The sequence below is a fragment of the Phasianus colchicus genome, chromosome 26, assembly GCF_987193195.1.
Source record: "Phasianus colchicus chromosome 26, bPhaCol1.hap1.1, whole genome shotgun sequence".
NCBI lineage: Eukaryota > Metazoa > Chordata > Aves > Galliformes > Phasianidae > Phasianus > Phasianus colchicus.
In genome coordinates, this window is record NC_143461.1 from 1,801,054 (window position 1) to 1,826,176 (window position 25,123).

The following is a 25,123-nucleotide window of genomic DNA, read 5'->3' on the forward strand; positions in this document are numbered from 1 at the left end:
ACCCCTCCCACAGGGCACGCAGAAAAGGGGGTACAAAAATACTTCCACATGACGGAAAGAAAAGCCACAAATAACTGCAGAGCAACGGGAGCAGGAGAGAACACTGCTGCAGGGATCAGGGGGTCAAAAGAGCAGCAGTCAAAGTAAGGAACAGAGAGATCACTACTGCTACCCAGTGCACGTGGGATATTCACACTACCTTGCCGTGGTGAAGGTGCCCACACAGAGTCACATTCCGAATCAGCTCAGAGTTGTCCATCAGATCTGCCAGGAAACTGGAGGGATGAAGCACAAAAGACTGTTGGAGGCTTCTGCTGTGTCTAAGAAAAGCAGGCGCCGCTTTCCACCCCAGGGCCCTCTGAATCCTCTCCAAACTTTCATGCCCTGCGGAGGAAGAATCCCACTCTGCAGATGGGGAGGACAAGAGAGTTGGAGTCCTGGACAGATGGCAGTGGGTGGGAGAAGACGGAGTTGGTAAAACTGCAAGAGATTAAATACTCTGAACGCCTTTCTTCTCTTCTCGACAGTATTAGAGCAGCTCAGATGAGGAAACGCTTCCGCTCCAATGGTGGCAGGTAGTCAACTAAACCAGAGATGTGGATAACAACACCCCACACACTTTTAAAAGGTAGCCATGGGGTTCTGCAGACTATTAATTCTGACTTTCAGGTCTTAATTCTGACTTTCAGGTCTCAAAACACCGATGCTCCCAGGGAGTCAAGGAAACAGTAATAGAATTTAAATCTTTTCTGAATCAGCAATGAGCTGAGGAGTGATGGGCTGGTCACCTCTGCACAGGTCCCAGCCAAAATGGAATTGAGATCCTAAATTAGCAGCTACTCTTCAAAATAATGGGAAGCTATCAAACAAGAATCAATTATTATGGATTTGCGGATAGCAAGTCCAGTCAAATAATCTCCTTCTTAAAAATACTTTAATTTTCACTTATGAAGCAGGCTTTTTAGCATATAACATTTTGATTAAGAGCTTAAAAAGCACAAAAATCAATAAGAATACAAATTAAAAGCTTGCCTATTGGTCTTAAACCAAGGGTAAATGTGAAATCAATAGCAAGCTTGCAGTTTTCTGGTTAAGTCCCACCGGGATTTCTGCGTGGCTCCATCTCAAGCATCTACATCAAGGAAGAGCAGGAGTAAGAATTAATTACTGATGGAGTGAGCAGAGGACAAAGGGATCAGAAAAATAGTAGGAAATGCACTGTGTTGCCTACAACGAAGGCAAAATAGCTGTAAAATGGTTGGCCTTGTGCTTTCCTCCTCTTCTTTTTGGTTCAAACTCAGGGAGCCAGCTGCACTCGCTTACATTGCTGCTGTTAGTAAGAAACAAACCCAGTGCCCCCTGTGAGCTCCCGCCTCCATACAGCACACCCCTCTGCCTCCCCACCTTGCCTGTTAGCAATGAGAAGCAAGGAAATTGCAGCACAGATGGCCTGAACCAAAGCACACACTTCAAACTCTGCATATTACTTACTCCATCTCATAGACGGTGACCGGTAACGTCTGTTCCATCAAAGAGAACTTTTTGGTTTTCACGGGTTTAATAATAGGCTCTGAAAACAAAGGAAAGAACAATAAAACACCGTTATGGGTGACCTGAACCCAGCACCTCCAAATACCGCGCGGGGATTTTCTGCAGATAAGAAACACAGCTCTAAATTGACAGATTCCTTTCTCTTTTCATGGGAGGACCAAACAAGATGATTTAAACACCACTCACCAGTGAGAGGCTGCGTGTCCTCCTCCTGCACTATGGTCTCCACTTCGGGCCCATAGACCTCCTCAGCAGTGGGGTAGTACTTCTTGTCCTCGTGCAGCACCACCTCCATCCCAGGGTGGTCCTCGTCATGGTCCCCCATATCATCGTCATCATCATCATCTTCGAGCTGCAACCAACACTCACATTGAGCTGCTGCCAGCACGAAAGTGCTTCATAAACCTTAACTGTGGCTGGAGGTAAAGTCTTGGTGTCATACATCAGGAGAGACAGGAAACTGACAGCAAAAAGGGCACCCTCCAGAGGTTTCCCTGCAATGGGAGCCAGGCACGGGGCAGGACACACTTAGCACCTACTGTGTGCGGCTGCACTGCTCAGCACAGCCCTGCCACAGCCGTGCACCCACCTCGTCCAGCTCCTTGGACTCCCGGCCCAGTTCATCGTCCTCATCGTCAGAGTCCAGCTCCGGCCCGATGTAGTTCCCAAACTCATCGTACAGGTCGGTGTCCATGCTGGGGGTGAAGGGATGGGGTCAGAGCTGGGAGTAGAACCTGGAACCACAACTCAGCCTCAGTTCCAGCCCCAGAACCTGACCAAGATCCAGCCCCAGCCCCAGCCCCAGTCCCAGCCCCAGCCCCACAGCCCAAACCGGCCCCATCCCCAGAACCGGTCCTACACCCAGATGCTGCCTCAGAGCCGCACCCAGCCTCACGGAGACCCAGCCCCACACACACCTTGCCCCAGAGACAGCTCCAGCCCCACATCCAGAACTCAGCGCCAGAAAATGCCCCACGTTCGGGACCTGCCCCTAACACAGATCCTAAGCCCCCAGGTCCTAAGCCCCCCAGCTCCGGCCGCTGGCCCTCACTTCCTGGCCTCACGCCACGCTCCCGCCCGTTTCCCCGCACCCCGTTTCCCCGCCGCCGCGCTCACCTCCTCGCTCTCTCCGCCGTTGGCGCCGCCGACAGCACAGCGGAAGGACCCTGGCTGCCCTCGGCGCCCGTCCCGTGCGGGGCGGCAGCGGCGCCGCTGTTCTTCAGGCGCGGCGCGGGCAGCCCGGCGGGTCCTCGAGGCGGCGCGCGGCGCTGTCGCCATGGCAACGGGGGGGCGGCGCGGCGCGGCGGAGCGGCTCGGGGCGCCGTCGCGATAGGAGCGGGGCTGCCGGGTTGGCGGGGCGTGTGGGCGGGGCCGATCGCGACAGGAATGAGGCCTGCGGCCCCGTGAGGGCTGTCGCGACAGGAATCCCTGGGGGAGCGGTGTGCGCCGGCCTGGTGGCCTATCGCGACATAAGGGTCAGCTGCGAGCCGTTGCGGCAGCAGCGGGGTCCTCGTTGGCACTGAGGTGCTTCGGCGGGTATCGCCGTCACGGCGGGAGTCTTATCCACGCAGCCGGTCGCGCGCCGTGGCCTCCCGTCGTGGCTATCGCGACAGCAGCCGGGCCAATGGAGGCGGACGGAACCGTGGATATGGGCGCGCTGCGGGCGGAGCTGCGGGCGGCGCTGGAGGCCGACGAGAGGCGCGAGAGGGAGAACAGCGCCAAGCTGCGCGCCGTGCGGCAGCGCGTGGGGTCCTACGAGCAGTTCAGGTGGGCGCAGCGCCCCGCACCGCACAGCACAGCACCGCACAGCACAGCACAGCACACAGCACAGCACCGCACAGCACAGCACAGCACCGCACACAGCACAGCACAGCACTGCACAGCACAGCACCGCACACAGCACAGCACAGCACCGCACACAGCACAGCACCGCACACAGCACAGCACCGCACAGCACAGCACCGCACACAGCACAGCACGGCACAGCACCGCACAGCACCGCACAGCACAACACAGCACACAGCACAGCACCGCACAGCACCGCACAGCACAGCACCGCACAGCACAGCACCGCACAGCACCGCACACAGCACAGCACCGCACAGCACCGCACCGCACCGCACAACACAGCACACAGCACAGCACGGCACAGCACCGCACAGCACGGCACAGCACCGCACCGCACAGCACCGCACAGCACCGCACACAGCACAGCACCGCACCGCACACAGCACAGCACAGCACAGCACAGCACCGCACCGCACCGCACAGCACAGCACAGCACAGCACCGCACAGCACCGCACACAGCACAGCACAGCACAGCACTGCACCGCACAGCACGGCACAGCACCGCACAGCACCGCACAGCACCGCACACAGCACAGCACCGCACACAGCACAGCACAGCACTGCACAGCACCGCACAGCACAGCACTGCACCGCACCGCACAGCACCGCAGTGCCGCATGGCGGGTCAGCCGCGGGCCCTCCTCTGCAGAGCTCTTCCTGCTGCCGTTCCCCCCCCCTGGTCAGGACCCCTCACCCGCCCGTGCTGGACGTCCCAGGGCTGCTCTGTGCCTGCAAGGGGAAATGGTTTGAAGCTGAGGGAGGGCAGATGAGGCTGGATGTCAGGGAAGTTCTTTGCTATGAGAGTGGTGAGGTGCTGAACAGCTGCCCAGAGAGGCTGTGGATGCCCCGTCCATCCCTGGAGGTGTTCAGGACCAGGTTGGATGGGGCCCTGGGCAGCCTGGGCTGCTATGAAATGTGGAGGTTGGTGGCCCTGCGTGTGGCAGGGGGTTGGAGCTTCACGATCCTTAAGGTCCCTTCCAACCCTGGCCATTCTGTGACTCTGTGTGATTCTGCCCAGGTCCTGCTGAACGGCAGCATGGTGGCTCCTCCATCCGCCGGCAGATTTGCAGTCTAGGATGCAGGAAGCTCCTTTTGGGCAGGCAGTGTGGGACACTCCTAACATCCTCCACCACCCCCTACATCCACAGAAAGATCCATAGATGGATCCAGGACTTGACCACCCCCTGACAGACTTATCCAGTGCTGGAGCACGTGGTGCTGGCAGCCCCATTCTGCCTGAATCTGATCACACTGCCAGATCTGAGTAAAGGAAAAACTTTAGAATGGCATTTATGGCATCGCTTTCTCCCCTGTCCCTGTAAAAGGACTCTGCTGCAGCTCTGTTGTTAGAATGCGATCAAAAATCACATTCCTGCTCAGTACACAAAATCTGCAGTGCGCTGTGGTATCAGCAGCTAGGAGTCATCTGCAGGAGAACAGAACAGCTTCTCTCCGTGGGTGCTGCTTCCCCACTTGTGAGGGCCAGCAGAGCCCTGAACCCATTCGAAAATCTCGTTACTGGGAGGACTAACGAGCGACAGGCACAGACGTTCATCCCACGGGATGAGAAAATGACATGAGCTGCTGAGTCCGGGCTGCTGCAATTAGTCACAGACGTCAGTGTAATGGGGTGGCTGAGTAAGAATGCCTATAAGAATGGAGGACTTCTCTTGTGGAAGTCCCAAAGATACAAAATCTTCATTGTACCCCAGGAAAAATGCAGGAGGAAGAGGTATCCTGCCAGTCCCTGGGCCCTGGCTGCTGCAGAACTGTTGGGTAGAAACACCAACTCCATCACCCACGTATTTCACCTTCTGTCCTCTTCCTGTTCCCTGCAGGGACATCGTGCTGGCGTCACACCTGAGGCCTCTGGAGAAGAAGGACAAGATGGGGAACAAGAGAAACGTGCTGTGGAACCCCTGTGCAGGCCACAGCAGGGGCCAGCAAGCCGCAGAGGTGGAGATACCACAGGTGAGGGAGATGCCCCAGCTGAGGGGAGATGCTTTCTGGGGCTTTACCCACGCCCAAATATTACTGCAGAATAATTTGGGTGTTGCTTTAATGCACAAGAGCTATTCAGAATTATTTCTACATGTGAACAAGCCCTGAAAATCCCCAGTTCTGAGCTGCAGGGTTCAGCCTCAGCCCCTTTTTTGTGTCTGCATCAAGAGTTGAAGACCAGACGACCAAGGCTCTGACAGTGGCCAGAGATGGAATCTTGGGGAAGAGTGCCCTCCGTTGGCCGCGCTCCTCCAGCTGGCTGCAGCCTGGAGACTGGGAGCCAGGCTGTGCATCTGATTGCTGTGTTTAATGGCCAGAGATAACACATCTTCTGTGAACGGAGCCAATTCTTCTTCACCTCACACTTTAATTATGCATGATATGGAAAAGTGCTATTTTGTTTTCAACCTGCTGCCTGATGAGTTCATTGGATCATCCTTAGTTGAAACAGTGAAAAAACGTTTTCTACCCAGACTGTGTGTGATGGGGCTGACGTCTGTCCTGCTCCCATCAGTGGGCTTTTTCCAAGTCCTGATCAGCTGAATGTCTTCTGGAATGAAGGCACTCTGTGCTTCCAGCTTCCCTTCTTTCCCTTCCCACTCTGGTGCTGGGTTATTTTGATGCAGGCACCCACCAGATTTGCAGAAATAAAAAAGGGTCACTTTACTCTCAATTGGTTTCCTGTTAGCCCCCAGTGTTGGCTTTGCTGTTTTGGTGTTTTCGGCAGAATGCCCGTGGTGACTCCTGGCAGCCCAGCAGCGTGGAGCAGTGGGACTGCAGCCTGGTGGGAGGGCGGTGCAGTTCTGTTCTGGACCGTTCCCCAGCTGGAGATGTTCTGCATGAAATTTTTGACAGTGAATTTCATTTGCCTGTTTATGATGAGATCCTTTTTGCAGCTCTTGTAAGGCAGCTTTGTCTTCGCTTGGGCTGAGCACTGATCTCCCCAGAGCAAATGCTGTTCTTAATCCCATTAGTGCTCAGGCTCTGATCTCCAGGGCCTCTCCATTTCGTGTTTAGACACTGCCTGATGCTGCTGCGCCTTGTCCTCAAGATCTGTATAAAAGCCCGAGCATTTTAATCCTTCTCCAGTCAGCAGTTTGAGTTCAGCAGTTCAATTACATATAGTATAAACAGGATTTCTTTTATCTGGAGATGCCGTAGTGAGCTGGCTATCTTTTAGTCCAAGCGCTGGACTGCAGGTGTGCATGTTACAAGATGTTACGAGACAGTATGGAGGGTGTTTATGTAGGTTAGGGTATATATATAGGATGTACACATTAGTGTGTGTTTTCTGGGTTTTAAGCCCTTTAGCTTTTTTCTCTTCACCTGTTTGGTTTGCTTGATAGGGACCCAAATTTCTGTGGAATTATTACAGTCTCCAAGAGATCCCTTTCAGTGGATGGTGGATCCAGAGTGGACAGTGTGTTTGGGTTCCTGTGTTCATGTGCATTGCATTTCATCTCTCACCCACTCTTCCTTTATTTTTCTCTCAACTCCTCTGGTTTCTCTTGGGCTCGATGAACCTGATATCCCTTTGTCTCTTTGCATGTGTTGCTGCCTTACAAGCTTTGTGCAGCTCTTTGTATGAGAGGGATCTGTCAGACATCCACAGACTGATAAGGGGGGGGAATAAAAGCCTTTGTGAGAAACAAAGCAGAAAACTTGACAATTATTTTCTCCTTCAGGAGCTGGAGCAATTGCCTGGAACCTCTGCCGAATTTTACAGAGATTGGCGCAGGTGCTTAAAAAGTGGAAAAGAAAAATACCAGCTTTTGCTTAAACTGGAGGGGAAGGCCTTGAGCAGAATCTTCCAGGCCGAGTTGGGTTTTGGCCTCCTGGGTGAGTTCCTTACCGTGCTGGCAGAGAACGTCTGCCATGAAGACAGAGATGCTGTCCTTCAGATCTTACAGAGCCTTTCCGGCACCAAACGCTTTGGGTTAAACCTGGATCTTCTGAGCACATCAGAAAAAGAGAGCACCAGGGATCTGTTTAAGAAGCTGCAGAGCATGAGTGGGGGTTGTTGGACCCCTGGCCATCCCTGTGGCAAAGCAGAGGGGGAAGCCCACCCCGCCGACACCATCTTGCAGAAGGAAGCCGAGGAAAGGAGAGTGATTGAGCTGATGAGATGCTACCAGGCCAGCTGAAGGAGCAGCAGTGGTTCTGCCAAATAAAGGTTAGCAGCAGACGTTGTGTTCCTTGTGATCTCTGGGTCGGTGTCCTCACAGGACAGTTCTGTGAGAATCTCTTAGGTGAGGAGAATAAATGAGAGAAAGAACATTTAGGCTGGCATGTATGGAGGAGAAACCAAAACCCAAGTAGTCCCTTCCCTTTTTCATCTCTGTCCATTGTCACTCTGGATTTAAGAAATGTAATCCAGGACATTTAACGCTTAACCACACAGCCAGGGCTGGTGGGGGTGGGGATGCAGTGCAAGGTGGTAATTCTGGGACTGACCCAACCAGCTATTTTAAGTAGGGCTTGGTGTAAACCTCAGAGATGCTGCCACCCCACGATTTGCCTAAATTCTACATAAATTGAAATTTAGAAGGAACTGTCAGGCAGCAGTGTAACGGAGGGACTCTCCAATGCTATGTATTATCGTGTCTGGATTGATTAGCCATTCTGTTTAGGCTGCAGACTTCAGAAAGGCTCTCATATGGTACAGCTCAGCACCTGCCCACCACACTCTCCTGCAGGTCTAGTGTGGGAAGATCTCCCAAGAGTGCTGGAGAGCACAGTGTGTACTACACTGCTCAGATTCCCTTGAATTCAGCTCAGAATCAACTACCAAGTCCGTTTTGTTCAAAAGCCCAACGAGAGGAGCAAAAGGCAGAGTCAGCCCTGCCTGGCTGTATCTCACCCTCTCCCACCTTCTCTAGAAACTCTAGGCCCCTAATTTCAGGCTTCTCTTGGCACTTGAGTATAGGGTTTTGTGGCATGTATCTTGGGGACGTGTGTGTCCCTGCAACCTGTTGTAGGTGCCATTCTTTTTGCTTTTGTGTAACATTTGCCAGCCAGGAGGCTAACAGAAAGCCAAGAGGTCATATCTTAAACAAAAAGGGAAGATCCTGGGCTCCCAAAATCAGAGTGGGGGATACTGATACAACAGGGAGGATATGGAACTCTAAATATCTTGTGTGAAACCTCTGGTTCTGGGCTACAGACGAAGCTGCCAACAGGAAGGTTCTCCATGATCGTTGTCTACAGAAGAGTTGGTGCAATCCTTCATGTTTACTGTTTTAAAGAAAACAGCGGTGATTCCCTTGTTCCCCCCTCCATTTTGCCTCCATGGCCATGCTACATGATGGAGCTCTCTGCTGGTTGCCCCATAGCACAGCACGTTCTGGAAAGGTTCTAGAGCAGCCGGGAGGGTTCTAGAGCCCGTGTCTCAGACACCTCGGATGGAGATGGAGCTGCTGAGAGCCGTCCTTCTCCTCTGCATGGCAGATGTTCTCCACTCCTTTGCGATCGAGGAGAAAGAAGATATATTCAGGCGCATGGTGTGTCCTGCTTTCCTGATGTTTGACAACGCCGCCTACTTGGCCGACATGACCTTCGAGCTGCCCTGCAACTGCAAGCCCGAGGAGGTCTCCAACGTCGTCTGGTATTTCCAGAAGAACATGGGAGGCCGTGAAACCGCCGTCCTGACAGACTTTTCTGGCAACATGGTGCTCGACTCGAGCCACATCCACGTGGGCACTGATGTACTGAATCGTTTCACCATCCGGATGTTCAGCCTCATCGTTTTCCGTGCCCAGGTGTCGGACTCGGGCCACTACCTGTGCGGCACGAAGAACGGGGATTTTTTTTATGGCTACGACGTGGACGTGCAGCCCAGCAAGCACATCACAGTGGCATTCTTGGACATAGGACAGCACGTCCGGGATGACTACACAGTGAAAGCCTTCAGTGTCTTCACCACCTTCTGGGACTGGACCGTGTGCGACCGCTGCGGGGTGCGAGGCGAGCAGCGGCGCATCGGGCTGTGCTACATGCAAAGCGCCCGGCTGCACCCGCGCTACCGCACCGCGCTGCCCAACGTCACCTCCTGCGGCTCCAGCGCCGTTCCCGCACGGCTGCAGCGCTCCGGCCGCCGCTGGAAGCCCGAGGTGGCGATCCGGAGCTGCGTGGCCCCGTGTCCGCAGGAGGACAACCCGCAGGAAGGCGTGCAGGCCATCTCCAACGTCATCCACAAGCTGGGCCGGAAGCCCTGGCTGCCCCGCGTCCCCACGCAGTTCTACAAGCATCCCCTTGGGAGAGATCTGGTCATCGCCTGCCCTGGGGCCCGGCCCGAGCACGCCGTGGCGTGGGACAAGGACTCCGTGCGGCTCTACCGCTCCCGCTACCTCGTGGGGGTCAACAGGACCATGCGCGTCTTCATCGACCACGGAAACCACCTGCACATCCGGCGCGTCCGCTTCAGCGACCGAGGCACCTACTTCTGCTGGAGGGAGGGCAGACTGGTGGCCGGCCTGCGGCTCCGTGTGAGCTACCAGGCTCAGCGCCGCCGCTCGCTCGACGACCCGGAGACCATCTACGCCATCAAGGCCATCGGCGTCAGCTACGTCCTCGTTGGGGCCATCTTCGTTGGCGTCCACTCGTGCCGCTGCTGCTGGCGGGTGCTGCGGTTCTCTGGGAGGATTTAGTGTCAGTCTCACACCTCGCACTGTTCCTCCGTGGGAAATATGTGAAGTTTCGACCGCTGGAAACACTGCCAGTGCCCTCTTGTCCTCCGCTGGGGGCCGTGCAGTGCTGAAGACCAAAGCGGGAAGCCCCACTGTGCTGTGGCAGGGATTTCCCACCTCCGTGTCACTTCCTGGCTTCAATGGAGGCTCGTGGTGGGGTTTTAACCTCATGTAATCCTTTTTGAATGAATAGCTGGAGCCGTTGCAGCGTTTTCTGGCTGAGCACCACGGAGCTCTTCTGCCATGTCGGTGATTTATTAGGGTTGTTTTTCTAAGAGGCCACTGTAACCCACCAGACTGTTCTACTCCAATTAGCTCTAGCTTTCCTTACCTTTTAAAAAGTGCCAATCATATCCCCACTGCCAACTGTGTTCCCCAAGGCCAACCTCAGCCCAAAACCACCCACCACGGCGGTGCCACCAAGGCCAACCTCAGTGACAAGGACCCTCCTGTTGCCAGTGCCAACTGCGCCCCACAGGGATTTTAAGACACTCGGTGTTTGTGCAAGATCCTCAGCTGGAGCGATCTCATTTTTAAAAAGCTGAGTTTAGACATTAATATTTTTCTTCTGCACCAGAGGGTGGTGGGCTGGAGCTCGAGGAGCATTGGGACACCACTCTTAGATGGAGGGTTTGGGTGTGGGTTTGGGCAGAGCCAGGAGTTGGGCAATGATCCACGTCCCTTCCAGCTAGGGATATTCTGTGATGACAGAATGGGCCATGCCCTGGGGCTGAGTCTTGGTCCCACAGTGAGAAACCTTTGGGCACCCAAAGGGCCCCTCTGCCCTGGCTGATCCCAAAAACACCCCACACTGCAGCTTGTCCTGCAGGTTGCAGTCATGACCACCGACACAGTGCTTGTGTTAGGCTTTATTTCACATCTCATGTTGTTGCAGTGTTAGGGCATTAATCCAGTAGCAATAAGGGCTGCAAAGCTCTGTGCAGCTCATGGGGGACAAAGTGACCCCTGGCATTATCACCCCATAATACATCCTGCCCTGGGAATGGCCCATGTGGAATTAGGATCTGCAAAGCTCAGAGCTGAGCTGGGGGATGTGGAGATAAGTGGGGTGAGGAGGCAGGACCCCAGTGGCAACCCATGGGCTCACCTTATGGAGTAAGGGGAGTGCTGGTGAGCGGGTGCTGCTGTGTTAGGTGGCAGCAGGGCACGTTTAGCTCATGGTCAGTGGCTAAAACAAAGTGAGTATGGGGTCTGCGGGGGCCCAAGGTGGGTGACGTGCACTGGGAGAGCACACAGGAGACAGGGCCACACGGTGCTGAGGGACAACAGGTTTCTTCCAGCCCCTCGAGAATGCCCACGCGGAGCTGGACTGGGCCATGAGCCCCCTGGACTGTCTCCTCATCTCTGGAGATGGGGCATCTTGGTGTGTGCATACCATTAGGGATAAACAGTCCCATGCCACAATGTCCTGGAAAAGCCAACAAGGACTCCCACACTGCTGTGTGCATTGCTGCTCCAGCCCCACAACCACCCTGTATCCCCAGGCACCCTGCTCAGACCCCACTCCATCACCCTTCTCCCCATCCCACCATCAACCTGCCTCCCCCTGTGCTCCATCTTCCTCTTCCTCCTGCCTGCACCTCCTGGCTAAGCCCAACTTCTGCTCGGCAACAGTAAAACATCCCTGGCCATGCAGTACCATGTCCTGTCCACACCTCCAGGGATGCCCAGGACATGGTGGGGAGACTCGAGGTGGCCTCCTGGACCACCTTCCTGGTGGGAAGTGGGGAGCAATGCCCCCATATCTCAGTCCTGAATGGACCAACACAGGAGTCCCTGGAGCATGGGGTGGTGGGGGAGATGAGGGTGGGTTTCTCCTGTGTCTCCGGCCCCACTGCAGGGCTCCCTCGCAGCATCAGATGGGATCTACGGAGCTACGGCTACAAGCGTGGCTGTGCCTGGCACACCCTACACCACCTCCTTGTGCTCCTGCTTGGACTCCTTGATCACCTGGAAGCAGAGGAAGAGAGACTGTTACCCCACTCAGGTCTGTCTGAACGTGCTTGAGGACAGGACCCGTGCACATGACAGAGTTTCTCCCCCTGGGGACACCTTGTGGGTGGAGGGGATGAAGACTTCCCACCTCTCCATCTCTTGTCTCCACCGTTTTGACCACGATGCTCCTCTTCAAATGAGCTTCTGACACGGATTTGGTGTCCAGGCTGGTCTCTACGGGACACGGGGAGGTTTAGGTTAGACATTAGGTTAGACATTAGGTTAGACATCCCTGGGCAGTCTGGTCTAGCATTAGGTGGAATGGTTGGTGGCCCTGCGTGTGGCAGGGGGGTTGGAGATTCATGATCCTTGAGGTCCCTTCCAACCCTGGCAATTCTGTGATTCTGTGATTAGGAGGAAGTTTTTCAGCCAGAGGGTGGTGACGCACTGGAACAGGTTGCCCAAGGAGGCTGTGGATGTCCCATCCCTGCAGGCATTCAAGGCCAAGCTGGATGTGGCTCTGGGCAGCCTGGTCTGCTGGTTGGTGATCCTGACATAGCAGGGGGTTGAAACTCAATGATCATTGTGGTCCTTTTCAACACAGACCATTCTATGACTCTATGGATGAGACAGGGTGGTGACCCAGTGCTCCCAGTATGGCCTCTCCACCCATACACCTTGAAGGGGTGTAAAAGGAACTAGTTGGGCTGAAAAATCCTGATCTGTGGGAGTGAACACTATTGGCCTTAGGAGAAATGTTGGCACTGAGTTGTGGTTGGGGACCTTGTGGTTGGGACTGGACTGTGACCTTGGGGATGAAGGTGGCACTGAGGACATGGCTGGCACTGAGGATGTGTCTGGCTTTGGGGACACAGTTGGCACTGGGGATATGACTGGCTTCATCAGTGCTGTTGGCCTGAGTGATGTGGGTAGCTTTGAGATGTGGTTGGCCTTAGGGACAGTGTATCCCTGGGGGAAGATTGAGCACTTGGTTATGGTTGACGCTGAGGATAAGGGTAGCACTGGGGACGTGGTTGGTGTTGGCTACACACAATTAACACTAGGAATACAATTAGCCTCATCGGTGGAGTTGGCTTTGGAGACATGGTTGGCCTCAGCAACAGGATTGACCTTGGGGGAATGGTTGGCACTGGGGACGTGGCCTTGGGGACGCAGTTGGCCTTAGGGATGTGACCATGGCATATCATCCCCTCCACCTTGGGACTCTGCGGGGGACCCTTCAGGCACAGAGACCTGGCAGCCCATCCTACCCCCATCCCATGCACAGCTGCAGCCTCACCTCGGATCTGCAGGTTGGAGAAGCTCTGCACAGGGACGGTGATCCTATGGGAGCAACGGGAGCGTCGGGGAGAGCATCGGGTCTCCTCTGCCCCATGGGTGAGGCAGGAGGGCTGCAGGGTGCTCCCCAAACCCAGCGGGACCAAAAGGACCCAGGGATGGTGCGGGGCAGGGAGGGGCCATCACCTGCTCTCCTCGCCCTCCAGCAGCTTGCGGTACGTGGCGATCTCGATGTCGAGGGCCAACTTGACGTTGAGCAGGTCCTGGTATTCCTGCAGGTGCCGTCCCATCTCCTCCTTGAGGCTGCGGATGTCCTCCTCCAGCCGTCCCACAGTGTCCTGGTAGGCGGACGTCTCCAGCGCGTAGCGCTCCTCCAGCTCCCGCAGCTGCCTCTCCAGGGACTCGTTCTGGTGACCACCGTGGGACGTGATGCCCTCGATGCCACCTCCTTGGGCACCCATGGTGCCACGACCCAAGGATACGTCCCACCTCATGCCCCACGGTTGGCACCTACCGAGCCCCGCAGGGCCTCCAGGTCGCAGGTGAGGGCCTGGAGCTGCCGCCGGTACTCGTTGGCCTCGTGCTTGGCTGCACGTAGGGCCTCTGCGTGCCGGGCAGCTGCATCTGTCAGGTCTGCAAACTGGAAGGGACACCATAGGGTCAGCTCTCCTGTGCCATTGCCCCATGGAGCCACCCAGCCACAGAAGCCAACCCAACCCATGGAGATGATATACGGGGACAGGGTGCCACCTGCACCTTGGACTTGTACCACTCCTCGGTCTCCTGCATGTTGCTGGCAGCCATGGCCTCGTACTGTGTGCGGATATCACGCAGTGCTGCCGTCAGGTCTGGCTTGCTGGCATCCACCTCCACGTGCACCCGGTGCTGGGCCAGCTGCTCCTGCAGCTCCCGCAGCTCCTGCAGGGAACTGGGGTCAGTGAGGTGATGGATCCACCCCTGGAGCCCCGCACCGCAGCGACGTTACCTCCTCGTGCACCTTCTGGAGGAAGGCCACCTCATCCTGCAGGGACCCCACACGACGCTCCAGGTCAAGGCGAGCCAGGGCAGCAGCATCAACATCCTGCCACCATGTGACATGGAGGGATCATCACCAGGGTGGGCACGGGGTCTGCCCATCCTTCCATCCCATCTCCTGTCATCTCATCCCATCCCTGCCCTGTCCCAGGAGCCCCAGAGAGGGGGGCTGACGCCCACTCCCCATCTCATCCCCTGCCCTCACCTGCCGGTACGCAGCCAGGGTGCTCTCAGCCTCCAGCCGCAGGGTGACCTCCTGCTGCAGCCTTCAGTGGAGCAGGGATGTGTTGTTACTCATTAGTGCTGTTACTCATCAGACACACTCACTTGTTATTCATGGCGGCCACTTACAGCTCAGACCCCCCTAGAGCAGCCCCACTGCATTGTACCACCCCGGTCGCCATTTCCTAGTTCTATTGGTCACCTCAGTCCTCATCACTACCCTGGTCACCATCCTGGTCCTGGTGACCCCCCTTAGTGCTGCTGGACACCCTGATACTTGTTCCAGTAGACACCTTTGTGCCTGGGACCACTACAGTCATGGTGGCCTTGTCACCATCCTGGTCCTCATCCTGGTTGTGGTAGCCACTCTGATCCCAGTACCACCTAAATCTCCATTATCACCCCGGTCCCCATCATCAATCATGGTCCTGGTGGCCACTTTGGTCCCCAGCATCACCTTGCTGCCCGTTGCCACTCTGGCCCTGGTGACCATCTCACTGCCTGTCACCACGCTGATCCCCATCCCGGTCCCCATTATCCCCCTGGTCACAGCGGCTACCCTTAGTCCCCATCACCACCACTACCACCACAATCCTCATCACCAGCCTGGTCCCCACCACCACATTGGTTCCCCACCCTGGTCCTGGTGGCCACCTCAGTCCCCACCACCCCCAGATCCCCATAGCAGGTCCCCCCATTGCAAGACCCCCCCATACTTTTCCCGCAGACTCTCCAGCTCCTCAGCCAGGCCGTCCCTCTGCACCTCCGCGCGCGCCTTGGCGGTGCCCAGCAGCTCCACGCGGCGCCGCAGCTCCCGCAGCTCCTCCTGGTACACATCGGCCAGCCGGGACGGCTCCTGCTCCCGCGCCCTGTTCAGCTCCAGCACCAGCACCTTGTTGCGCTGCTCCAGCAGCCGCACCTTCTCGATGTAACTGGCGAATCGGTCGTTCAGCTCCATCATCTCCACCTTCTCGTTGGTGCGCGTCTCCCGGAACTCCGAGTTGAGGACGTTGACCGACGAGAAATCCATCCTGCCCGACGTGCGGGGCGCGGGGTGAGCGCTGCGGGAACGGCGCCGCTCCGTGGGGCTCCATGCAGAGCCGGTGGGGCCAAAGCGGCGGCCGTAGGATAACCGGCGGCTCTCCATGGCGAAGGTGGGCGCGATGTGCGCTGCGATGGGGTTTTATGGCCACGGCGTTGGCCGGAGGCCATGCAGCACAAAGCCGGGCTTTGTGGCACCCAGCGGGGGTGGCTGAGCGCTGGCAGCCGGCCCCGTGTGCTGGCAGCGCCCGTAGAGAGCGGGGTAAAACCTGGGGCAGAGCAGGGACGCAGTGCCCGTGGGGCAGCGCGAGCGTGGTGCTGTGGGGGCACCGCGGGTCCTGGGTGCGATGCCATGGGACCCTATGAGGTGCACCCCAGGAGGCCTGGCAGTGCAGGGAGGCTGCTAATTAAGGCCAGCTTTAATTAGGCAGCCAAAATGTTCCGAGCCCATTCCAGCCCAGTGGTGCCAGAACTGCCTGAAAGGGCTCAGTGTACCCAGAGCAGCAATGAGACCTCTTTGTGTAGCACCGGGAAATGGGCACGGGGTGAGGGTGGTGGCAACGGGCACAGGGCCACCGCTGGCCCTGATGGGGGTATAGGCACGGGGACATCCCGGGGACGTGCCAGGAGCAGCACAGTGGGGCTGTGGATGGGGGACAAAGCTCGTAGGTGACAGCTAGGTGGCAGCCGACAGCTGGGAAAACAACTGGGATGGGGACAACGCTGGTCCCCAACGGGCACCAGCCCAGAGCAAGGGGGAGCCCCTTAACGCGCCCCCCCCCTCCATTCCCCGCTCCGCATCAGGCATCCTGCTCCAGCCTCCCCAGCCCCAGGTTTGGTTCTACAGGCACAAAGCCACATCCCCTCTGTGCTGAGAGCCCAAGTGGGGCAGGGACAGCTCTGCTGCTGCACTCAGTGCTGGCCCTTTGGGATCCCCCCTCCCTTCCCCAAATCCACATGGAGGGATGGGGCAGAGGGTGCCCCCACTGTGATCCCCCAGGATTTATTTTCTCCCCGCTCCCACGCAATGGGATCAAAGCAGAGCGCTGTCACTGCGGGGACGCAGAGCCAGTCCCCCCTCCTTAATGAGGCAAACGAATACAGAAGCTTTAATTAGAAGCTTCCAGCTTGAGAGAAGACAAAGGGGAGAACGAAGTAGGGCAGAGAGCAGTGACCCCAGTCCCTATGGGGAGTGGTGCATGGGACAACGGGGCCAGAACATACCAGGGGCTGTGGGGTGAAGGCAGCCATGCAGCTTTTAGGACCTCAGTGCAAAGTCATCACCTCTGCTGCTGGCCCCAGGGACCCCAGAGCAGAGGAAGAAATACTCTAGAACCCCAAAGGGACAATGGGAACCCACCCCTGGGAGCCCAGCTCTGCTCTGAGGCTGAACAGGGGGAGAAGCAACCCCACATCTCCCCTCATTCCTTTGGGTTTAAGCTGTAAGATTTATTAAAAGCGCGTGGTACTGCTTAGCATCGCCCATCTGTCAGCGCTCGACACCCCGAGAGGGGCTGAGAGGGAACAGCAGCGATCCATCTGCTACAGAATACATGGGGCTGTGCAGGGGGAGGGGGCAGGGACACCAGCCAGGGGACAGCGGGGCAGTGTTTGGGGTGGTGGCCCTTCTACCTCCCTGGGTGTGAGGAACAGGTGTGGCAGCTGCATTTGGGGCCGTGTGAGGGGTCCTGGATGTGAGGGACATCAGCAGAGCGGCTTCAGGACTTGTGAGGTCGGGGCTGTGGAGGCACCATCACGTGCTGGCAGCTCTCTGGGGCCGCCCCGCCCCTTCCAGGTGAGCCCAGGGGGAGGATGCTCTGAGGGAGAAACGGGAGAGAAAGGAATGAAGAAGATGAAGAGGCAAAACCCCCACAGCCAGCCCCATCCTTATAGCCATCCCTAGACTCTCACCGCCCCTTTCCAAGGATGTGGCCGTAGGAAGGAGGCAGCAAACCCAAAAAGCACAACCCACCAGTCCCAGACATACCAACACACCAACACCAGGTATTTTGCCCCACGTGTGAACCGCATCAGGGATGGGGCATCACGCAGTGGAATGCTGTAGGACTCACCTGGGATGCTTTGGGGCTGCACAGACCGCTGGCTGCTGCTCGAGGTGATGCGGCTCTGGATCCCACCCAGCGAACGGGAAGCAGTGCTGTGAAGGGAAAGGGGACATGTGAGGATGGTCCCAGGCTATCAGCAGGCAAAAAGGGGGTTCCAGCCCCACAGAGGAGCACCCACAGCAGCAAATGGCTGCCATCTCACCTCACTGCTCGCCTTCGCTTCTGCACAGATCCTTTGGAGACGGAGGACAGCTTTGGGATGGAGGAACCCTTCATGGAGAACACTGGGACGGAGGCTCTGCAGGGAGGAAGAAGGGTCAGAGGGTCCAGCCTTGGGCCCAAAGGGAAAAGAAGGAGCAGGTTCTTTGGGATGCTGTTTGTACCTAAGTGGTACAGCACTGACCTGGGCACAAAGGGACCCTCCTGCTTCTTTAGGGCACACAGGGCATTCTCCCAGCCAGGGAACTGGGGCAGGCTGACGGCTCCCGGCTTGGTGACATCCTCAGAGAGGCTGTAAGTCACATTGAGGTCGCACACAGTTGGGGTGCAGCAGTTCTGGGCTGCCGACGTCATCAGGGGCACACGCCTTTTAGTGACAGTCAGAGGGCAGATTTTGGGGGTGCAGCACGGCAGCAGCTGGGGGGATTGGGGTTCCCTAAGGCATGGGGTGCGTGGGCTCTGCAGTGCCTCCGTTTCCCCCCCAGCACTCAGTGGGGAGGATTTCCGCTGGCGCTTCGCCCGCATGTTGAGGCTGTGTGGTGTTTCCAATCTGGAAGTGTTGCTCATCTCAGATCTCCTCCTCTTCTTCACTGCCAGTTTGGGGCTGGAGAGTGGAGTGAGCTGCTGCAGGCGGCGTAGGGCAGCCCTCGTCATGGGGACGCTGGGCTCATTGCTGAGCGTTGGGGCTGATGCTAAAGGAAAAGCAACACATGCAGTCAGCGCCGTCTGCAGCATTCCCATACATCTCCAGCCCTCAGCATCACCCCCAACACTGTCATTTCCCAGCAGGTATCACCAAACCACGCTCACATCAAACCCAAAGGGACAGAGCCACTGCAAATTCCCAAATTCTAAAAGCACCAGAGTGGTTCCAAGGGAAATGTGCTATGGCAGGGCTCAGTCTGTCCCTGGAAAACAGTCTGCAGAGCCTTCAGCCTCAATGATGGGTTCATGTTGTGACACTGGGGGTGAGGAGGGAGAGCTACAGACTGAGCAAGCACACCAACCATTAAACGAGACCAGAAAAGAAAGGAATCAGAGCTGCTGGTTGCTCACCATCACAGCCCTGCTGCATCTTCAGGGCTGGGGGGGTCCTGCTGGTATCTGTGGGTTGAGGGCTCACAGCTGCCTCCTGCTGCACCAAGAGCTGCAGCTTCTCAAATTCGGAGACCATGTCAGGAGTGAGGAGGTTGGCAGCCTTCAGGAGGGAGTATTGCTTCTGGGCAACGCCCAGAATGGTGGCTATGAGCCTGGGACAGAGGGGGAGGACAGTGTCAGATAAATGGGTCCAGGCAGCCCCTCTACTTCCAAAGCTAGCTCATCGGTCAGCTTGGACCACCTGAACCAGGAGGGGGCACACAGAGGAAGGACTCACGTGTCTGTGTGGCTGCGGGACAAACGCAGTGGTAGGCAGTTCAGTTTCTCCGTTCTCAGCTGGAGATCTGCCTGCTGGGTGGGGCTGGGGCTGCTGGGGGGCATTTCCTCTGGAACCTGGAACAACGTCCCAAAGTGATCACTTATCTGATACAAACGGGAGCTGAATCTCATCCTCCAAACTCCTTTATCTAAAAGTTGAAGTGCTTTGCTAGCAATAAGGAGCTCACGCTAAGCCAGCACCCCGGGACTGAGCTCCTGCCCTCTGTGCCACGTGGGCATTTGATCCCCAGCCCTCCCACTCCTCCTCTCACCTCCTCCTCTCCTCCCAGCTGAGCATCCTGCCCAGCTCCCAGCTCCTGCTGCTCCCCATGACTCTCCCTGCAAGCACATGGGGCTGAGCAGCTCTTTGGGACAGCTTCTTCCATCCTACAGAAATGAGAAAGAAATCCATTGGGAAAAGAATCACATTCGGGTTCTGGGTTGGATCAATAAGGACAATGTTTGGGATTCCCAGCCCAGCTTCCTTTAGGGCTCACTCCAGCTCTGCCTCTCCTCCCCACTGGCCCCACAACCTCACCTGGGGGAAGGCAGCAGTGCTGGTATTTGCTTTCCTGCATCCTGGGCAGCATTCTCATAGGCACGGAGCTTGGCCCGAAGATCTGCCACCTGTAGAGAAGCATCACCTGTACCACAGCTGGTTCAGCAGCCCCACAGAGCCCAGGGCTCTCCCAGCAGGCAGCACTGTCACACGACTTGCAGAGGAGCTCAGAGGTGCACATACCAATCAAAGCACAGCTAAAAGACAGAGCATCTCACCTCTGTTTTCAGCTGCTCGCAGATTGTGGCATATTTACTGATGTGGCAGTCGAGGCTGAGCACGTTGCTCTTCAGCTACAGAGACAGGGATGGGCAAGAGGTCAAAGGAGCAATGGGGCTGAGCTCAGATCCCTCCCAGTGCTGGAGCAGACTGCAGATGGCACGAGCCACGCATGGGGACCTGCTGTCCCTGCCAGCAGTCCTGCTGGGATGAGAGGCTTTGGCACAGACTGCATTCAGTGTCCTCAGCATCAATTGCCCAGAGGGGCTGGATAACACAACCCAACAGACCACCCAACCTGGAGCACAGAGGCACCCGCTGATCCACCCCACGCACCGGGGCAGGCTGTGAAACCCAACTCCTTCCCACCAGCTCCCAAACCCTCAGCAGAAGATGAGCTCCTCACCGACAGCTTGATCTCCTTGGCCCTGTTGGCATACTTGAGAGTGTTGTAGGTGTCCTCGTAGGCCAGGGAGGAGGGACTGACAGCAGCAATCATGATGGTGCGGCAGTTGCCACCAATGGAGTCCTTCAGCAGGCGCGTCAGCTTGCTGTCCCGATAGGGGATGTGGGTTTTCTTGCTCTGCACCAAGAGAGTGAGGGGCTGCTCAGCTTTCAGGCCCTGGGCACTCAGCAGGGCACAACAGGACAGTACTACCTTTGCATCAGCCAATGCATTGATGACATTGATGAGGGCCAGCAGTGAGCGGTTGATGTTGGCGCCCTCCCGGAGACGTTCTCCTTTGGTGTTGGTGACAGAAGCTCGCTCAGAGCCTGCCAGGTCAATCAGACTCATCTTGGCAACCTGCAGGTCCTGAGCAAGGCCGACAACACGGTCCTGCTGCTTCACATAGATCTGTGAGCACAGAGACTGGTGAGGCCACAACCCAACGAGGATGGACAAACCCAATGCTGGTGGAATCCCCCAGACATCGTCTTGTAGTGCCTGGGGAGCACCCAGGCTGTGTTCTCAGAGCTGAGCCCAATTCCCATATCATATCCCAGTCCTACACCCTCAACAGCCCGTGCTTGGCTCACCAGCAGGCAGAGCTAGCAGCAGGGAGGGCACGTTTCCAGCACTGCTAACGGATGTACAGCAGGCAGGAGTCCAGCGCCCAGCAATGCACCCGGCTGGGAAGGCATCCAGACACCTGGACTTCCCCTGCTCACAGCCACCAGGTTCACACAGAAATTGCAGGCAGAGCCCTCAGTCTCCCCACGCAGCCGTGACAGCCCTGCTAATTCAAGGAAGGGCCTGGCTGGAATTGAAATCAAGTGGTTGATCTGTGGGGGAGAGCACCGACACAGTGAGGACAAAGAAAGCAGGGAACATAAATCCTGGCTCTGTGCTGAGAGGGACAATGGGACAAATAAACCCTAGAGATCCGAAGGCCAGAGGTGGGGCCCCAGGCAGCCCAAGCTGATGAGGGGCACCCAGACCACAGCAGCAGTGCAGCTGGGGGGCTTTGGGGTCCCTTCCAACCCAACTTGTTGCAATTCCACAGTTCTAAGATCTTCAAGGCTCTTTTCAGGCCAACCATGCTGTGGTTTTATGGTTCAGCCCTCACCTGGAACACCGCGTGAGAGCGGGAGGAGGAGGCGTTGGCATCCGTGGGGTGCTGTGTCCGGTTTTTGTTGCCATTGGCCAACATCTCCAGGAGCTGCTCTGCTGATTTGGGCTGGAATCGAGCAGAGGGGTGGGTATCAGCAGGCTGGGCGCCCCGTGTAGCCGCCACAACAACCCAACAGTAAGAAATGACAACGGGGATGTAAGGCATCCCACTGCCCTGCAGCGTTCCCTTCAGCTCAGGGTCACATCTGCTGCTAGGACAGCACTGCACTGAGCCTGTGCACACCCCTTACACCTACCTGGTGGAAGGAGAGCCCCTGGACCACCACTCCTTTCTCTGGATCCTCCCGGATTGCCAAAGGGCCCTTGGGTTCCAGCAGGTCATGGATCTGCTCGTTGTACACCTGGAGCAGGGAACACACAGCCTGTTACCCCAGCAGTGAGGAGCTCTATGCATGAGGGTCACAATCCGATCAGATGAGCCCCTCCCACCCCATACCCTGCAGGGCACTGCCCAGGCATGACACAGAGCGGCTGACAGTTCTCTAAATGCAGAGGACAGCTCTCGAGGGCTTTACTTGCAAGTCACTGTGCTGCTGCTCCTCCTGCACAGCCCTTTCAGATTGCTATGCAGACTGCAGGCACCGCGGCGGCTCGGTGAGGCAGAAAAACTTCCCATCCTCTGGATAGGAGGAACCAGCAGCACCAGTTCCCCACCAGTTTGGTGAGCCCAAATCCAGCTGGGACAGCATGTGTCCCGAGCACTAGGGACACACACTGCAGTGCAATGGGGTCAGCACCAGCCCCAAAACACATCGGGGACATGCATACCTCCTGGTAGGAGACGAGCACCTCGCAGCTCTTCTCGTCCCTCCTGGCCTCAATCCTCCTGTACAGCTCCACCATGGTGAGGTACATAATGCCTGGGCTCTGCTCTGAGCCCAGCATGGTGTAGGTTTTCCCTGCTCCCGTCGCACCGTAGGCAAACACTGTGAGGAGGGAGAGGGGTGTTTGAAACTGTCAGCAGCGTGACGTCCCTGCAGCAGACGCTGCAGCAGAGCGGGTCACTCGCAGCCGACGCAGAGCGGTTCAATAGTTAATTACCCTCAGCACTGTCTGCACAATTCCCCCAGTGCAATTTCTCTCTCGTTTCAGCTGTCAGCATCTCTAATTTAGCGGATAAAGACAGGACTAGACCCATGCTGTCACCCATTCAGACACCTCAAGGCCACTCTCGAGCCACCCTACAAGCTGAGTACCCCCAGGTCTCCATCTCCCAATGAAGGAGTTTCTTTCTCCAGACCTTGCAATTCATCCACATTCCCCAACCCTTCAACACCCTCTTTGAAGCATTAGCATCAGAACAGGACGCTAATCTAGAGAACCTTAGCGTTTCTCCCCATTAGCAAGGCTTTGGGAGTATCTCATTTGAGGATCTGGGAGTTATTTCATACAGACAGAGACAGGAGATGCTGCCAGGTGGGCACGGTGACAGAGCCAGGAATAGCATCGTGCAGTCCCAGCGCCCAGCTCGGTGCCGTGCAGCTCGTTATGCTGCGCTGCTGACAGCCTGCAAGCAGCACGAGGATCTGCAGCGCAGGGCGAGGAGCGTTCAGACCTGGTCTGTATGCACTGCAGGGATGGGAGATGCGCAAGGAACACAGCAGCTCCCAGAGCATCACAACACACCCAGCCTCCTGCTCAACAGCTCTCAGTATTTTCTCACTGTGTTTTCCCTACACCAGGGACATCCCGCCCGACCACACCTGCGACCCCCAGCTCAATGCTGTTGGCAGTTCAGCACTGCCTGCTCCCGTGCTATGTTTTATGACCCATTCCCTCTCTCATCTTCTTTGCATCTTCCACCACTCTGCCACAAATCAAGGTGTGAGATGGCAGCAGAAACTCCTTCCCACCCTGAGGACGTCCCTCGCAGCACAAAGGCCACGTCCTGGCTCTGCTGAGCCCCCCCAGGCGGGTGGGACAGCCCCCCCCAGGCCGTACCGGAGCAGTTGTAGCCATTGAGGACTCCATCCAACACCTCCTTGGTCGTGTGCTGGAACACCTCCTCCTGCGTGGCCCCCTCCCCAAAAACACGATCAAAGACGAACTTGAGGTCCTTGCCGCGGTGCTTGGGGCCGCGGGTGGGCAGCGCGGTGCCGGGGAGTCCGCTGGGCTCCTCGGGATCGAAGACAAGGATGTGCTGATCCACGACGTGCAGCACGGGCTGCGCGGCCCCGTCCCGTTCGCTGGGGGCGGCCGGCCGCACTCGCACCATTACGGCCACGGCGCCGTCCTCGGGCGGGGCGCCCATCGCCATGGGGACGGCGGGCTCGGCGGGACGCGGCCTGGGATCCGCGCACAACGGGGTGCGGGGTGCAGGTCAGCCCCGGGGCACAGCCTGAAGGGAGGCCCACGACCCCCCACCCTGCAGCGCCGACGCCCCGCTGTCCCTACAGCTCCCCGCCGCCACCCCTCCGCCCGTGCCGCCCCCTGTAAGGCCCTGCCCGCCCCTACGGCCCCTCCTTAGAGCGGCCCTCCGCGCTACGGGCCCCACGGCCTCTCCGTGCTGGCTGTGCCGACACCCCGCGGCCCTTCAGATCCCACAGCACCGCTCTGGGCCGTGCCGACCCCCGGCCTTACAGCCTTCTTTGGGACTACTGCCGCCGCCCTGAGGCCCACAGCCCCCAGTAGGCCCCACACCACCCCCCAGTGCCCGGCAGCTCCGCCTCGGGCCCCAAAGCCCCGCTCGGCTCCGGCCGTTCTCCCCGAACCCCTCAGCCCCGCACCGCCACTTCCGGCCCTCCGCGTTCAAATCTCCCGGCAGCCCCTCCCGCCCTTCTGATTGGCCGTTCGTTCCGTTACCTCCCATTGGCTCACCCGTGTCACGTGACCTTCAGCCTTTGCGCGGGGCATCACGGGACTTGTGGTCCCGTAATGCGGGGCTGGGGGCGGGGCTGGGGGCGGAGCACCCTCTGAAGCCCGGAGGACCAAATCCTTCCACAGGGCCACCTCAGCCCGGGAGGGGACACCTGCCTTCATGGGGACATGTCCTGACATAGGGATACGTCCTGACATGGGGACGTGTCCTGATATGAAGGCTGTCTGACATTACAGGGACACGACCTGACATGGGGCCATGTCCTGTATGGGGCCACGTTCTGTCATGCATCCCGTGGTCTCACAGGGGGCCAACATCCCATCACAGGGACATGTCTGACCATGCGCTACCTTGCACAGGTCATCTCATGGGGCCACATCCCATCGTGGGGCCACATTCTGCCACAGGGCCACATCATGTCACAGCTTCCCCACACCACCCAGCCCTGCACAGCCCAGCCCCACAGCGAGCCCCCAGGGGGACCCATCCCACTGTCACCCTGCAGGGACAGCGAGGGGACAATGGCAGCAGCTCCCACCTGGACTGCAGCACTG

At 57.5% G+C, this 25,123-nt stretch overlaps 5 protein-coding genes across 9 annotated transcripts in view; 2 read left to right on the plus strand and 3 right to left on the minus strand.

The window, feature by feature from the left end:
- EFTUD2 (elongation factor Tu GTP binding domain containing 2) overlaps positions 1–2,819 on the minus strand; it is a 28,394-nt gene extending 25,575 nt beyond the window's left edge. For 2 of the 5 annotated variants that reach the window (XM_031601030.2, XM_090125218.1), the window contains exons 1-5: positions 2,668–2,819; positions 2,141–2,285; positions 1,738–1,903; positions 1,492–1,570; positions 200–275 (exon numbers count right to left, since the gene is read on the minus strand). In XM_031601030.2, the coding sequence (XP_031456890.1) occupies positions 200–275; positions 1,492–1,570; positions 1,738–1,903; positions 2,141–2,245 (426 nt within the window). In that variant the 5' untranslated portion in view covers positions 2,246–2,285; positions 2,668–2,819. Of the gene's footprint in view, positions 1–199; positions 276–1,491; positions 1,571–1,737; positions 1,904–2,140; positions 2,286–2,468; positions 2,626–2,667 lie in introns of those variants that run through there. The other 3 variants (XM_031601033.2, XM_031601034.2, XM_031601032.2) reach the window with 3 other exon arrangements.
- A 1-nt stretch (position 2,820) lies between these two features.
- Positions 2,821–7,635, plus strand: DNAAF19 (dynein axonemal assembly factor 19). Its single transcript, XM_031600869.2, has 3 exons — positions 2,821–3,318; positions 5,239–5,371; positions 7,087–7,635. The coding sequence occupies exons 1-3, from the start codon at positions 3,176–3,178 to the stop codon at positions 7,543–7,545; spliced, it is 735 nt and encodes a 244-aa protein (XP_031456729.2). The 5' UTR covers positions 2,821–3,175; the 3' UTR covers positions 7,546–7,635.
- An 898-nt stretch (positions 7,636–8,533) lies between these two features.
- FAM187A (family with sequence similarity 187 member A) lies at positions 8,534–10,554 on the plus strand. The gene has a single exon (XM_031600868.2). The coding sequence runs from the start codon at positions 8,803–8,805 to the stop codon at positions 10,045–10,047; it is 1,245 nt and encodes a 414-aa protein (XP_031456728.1). The 5' UTR covers positions 8,534–8,802; the 3' UTR covers positions 10,048–10,554.
- Positions 10,555–10,933: 379 nt separating this feature from the next.
- On the minus strand, positions 10,934–16,103 carry GFAP (glial fibrillary acidic protein). The gene is made up of 9 exons (XM_031601029.2): positions 15,315–16,103; positions 14,582–14,642; positions 14,327–14,422; positions 14,098–14,259; positions 13,856–13,981; positions 13,528–13,748; positions 13,343–13,386; positions 12,191–12,276; positions 10,934–12,057 (listed from the first exon to the last, which is right to left on the minus strand). The coding sequence occupies exons 1-9, from the start codon at positions 15,743–15,745 to the stop codon at positions 12,016–12,018; spliced, it is 1,269 nt and encodes a 422-aa protein (XP_031456889.2). The 5' UTR covers positions 15,746–16,103; the 3' UTR covers positions 10,934–12,015.
- A 964-nt stretch (positions 16,104–17,067) lies between these two features.
- On the minus strand, positions 17,068–24,504 carry KIF18B (kinesin family member 18B). The gene is made up of 16 exons (XM_031601028.2): positions 24,478–24,504; positions 23,693–24,036; positions 22,520–22,677; positions 21,988–22,092; positions 21,687–21,797; positions 20,777–20,974; positions 20,525–20,701; positions 20,118–20,192; positions 19,879–19,967; positions 19,613–19,727; positions 19,300–19,415; positions 18,981–19,174; positions 18,109–18,616; positions 17,908–18,003; positions 17,712–17,797; positions 17,068–17,456 (listed from the first exon to the last, which is right to left on the minus strand). The coding sequence occupies exons 2-16, from the start codon at positions 24,006–24,008 to the stop codon at positions 17,344–17,346; spliced, it is 2,457 nt and encodes an 818-aa protein (XP_031456888.2). The 5' UTR covers positions 24,009–24,036; positions 24,478–24,504; the 3' UTR covers positions 17,068–17,343.
- Between the last annotated feature and the right edge of the window lie 619 nt (positions 24,505–25,123).

Bases quoted from the DNA above. Each gene is read 5' to 3' on its own strand.
- DNAAF19 (XM_031600869.2), top strand. From the start codon at position 3,176: ATGGAGGCGGACGGAACCGTGGATATGGGCGCGCTGCGGGCGGAGCTG. The intron at 3,319-5,238 runs GTGGGCGCAGCG...TGTTCCCTGCAG, and splicing joins GGGTCCTACGAGCAGTTCAG to GGACATCGTGCTGGCGTCAC. The intron at 5,372-7,086 runs GTGAGGGAGATG...TTTCTCCTTCAG, and splicing joins CAGAGGTGGAGATACCACAG to GAGCTGGAGCAATTGCCTGG.
- FAM187A (XM_031600868.2), top strand. From the start codon at position 8,803: ATGGAGATGGAGCTGCTGAGAGCCGTCCTTCTCCTCTGCATGGCAGAT.
- GFAP (XM_031601029.2), bottom strand. From the start codon at position 15,745: ATGGAGAGCCGCCGGTTATCCTACGGCCGCCGCTTTGGCCCCACCGGC. The intron at 14,643-15,314 runs GTATGGGGGGGT...GCTCCACTGAAG, and splicing joins CTGGAGAGTCTGCGGGAAAA to GCTGCAGCAGGAGGTCACCC. The intron at 13,387-13,527 runs GTGATGGCCCCT...TTGCTCCCATAG, and splicing joins CTGGAGGGCGAGGAGAGCAG to GATCACCGTCCCTGTGCAGA.
- KIF18B (XM_031601028.2), bottom strand. From the start codon at position 24,008: ATGGCGATGGGCGCCCCGCCCGAGGACGGCGCCGTGGCCGTAATGGTG. The intron at 22,093-22,519 runs GTATGCATGTCC...TCCCTGCTCCAG, and splicing joins TGCTCGTCTCCTACCAGGAG to GTGTACAACGAGCAGATCCA. The intron at 17,798-17,907 runs GTGAGATGGCAG...TTCCCTTCACAG, and splicing joins AAGCGAAGGCGAGCAGTGAG to CACTGCTTCCCGTTCGCTGG.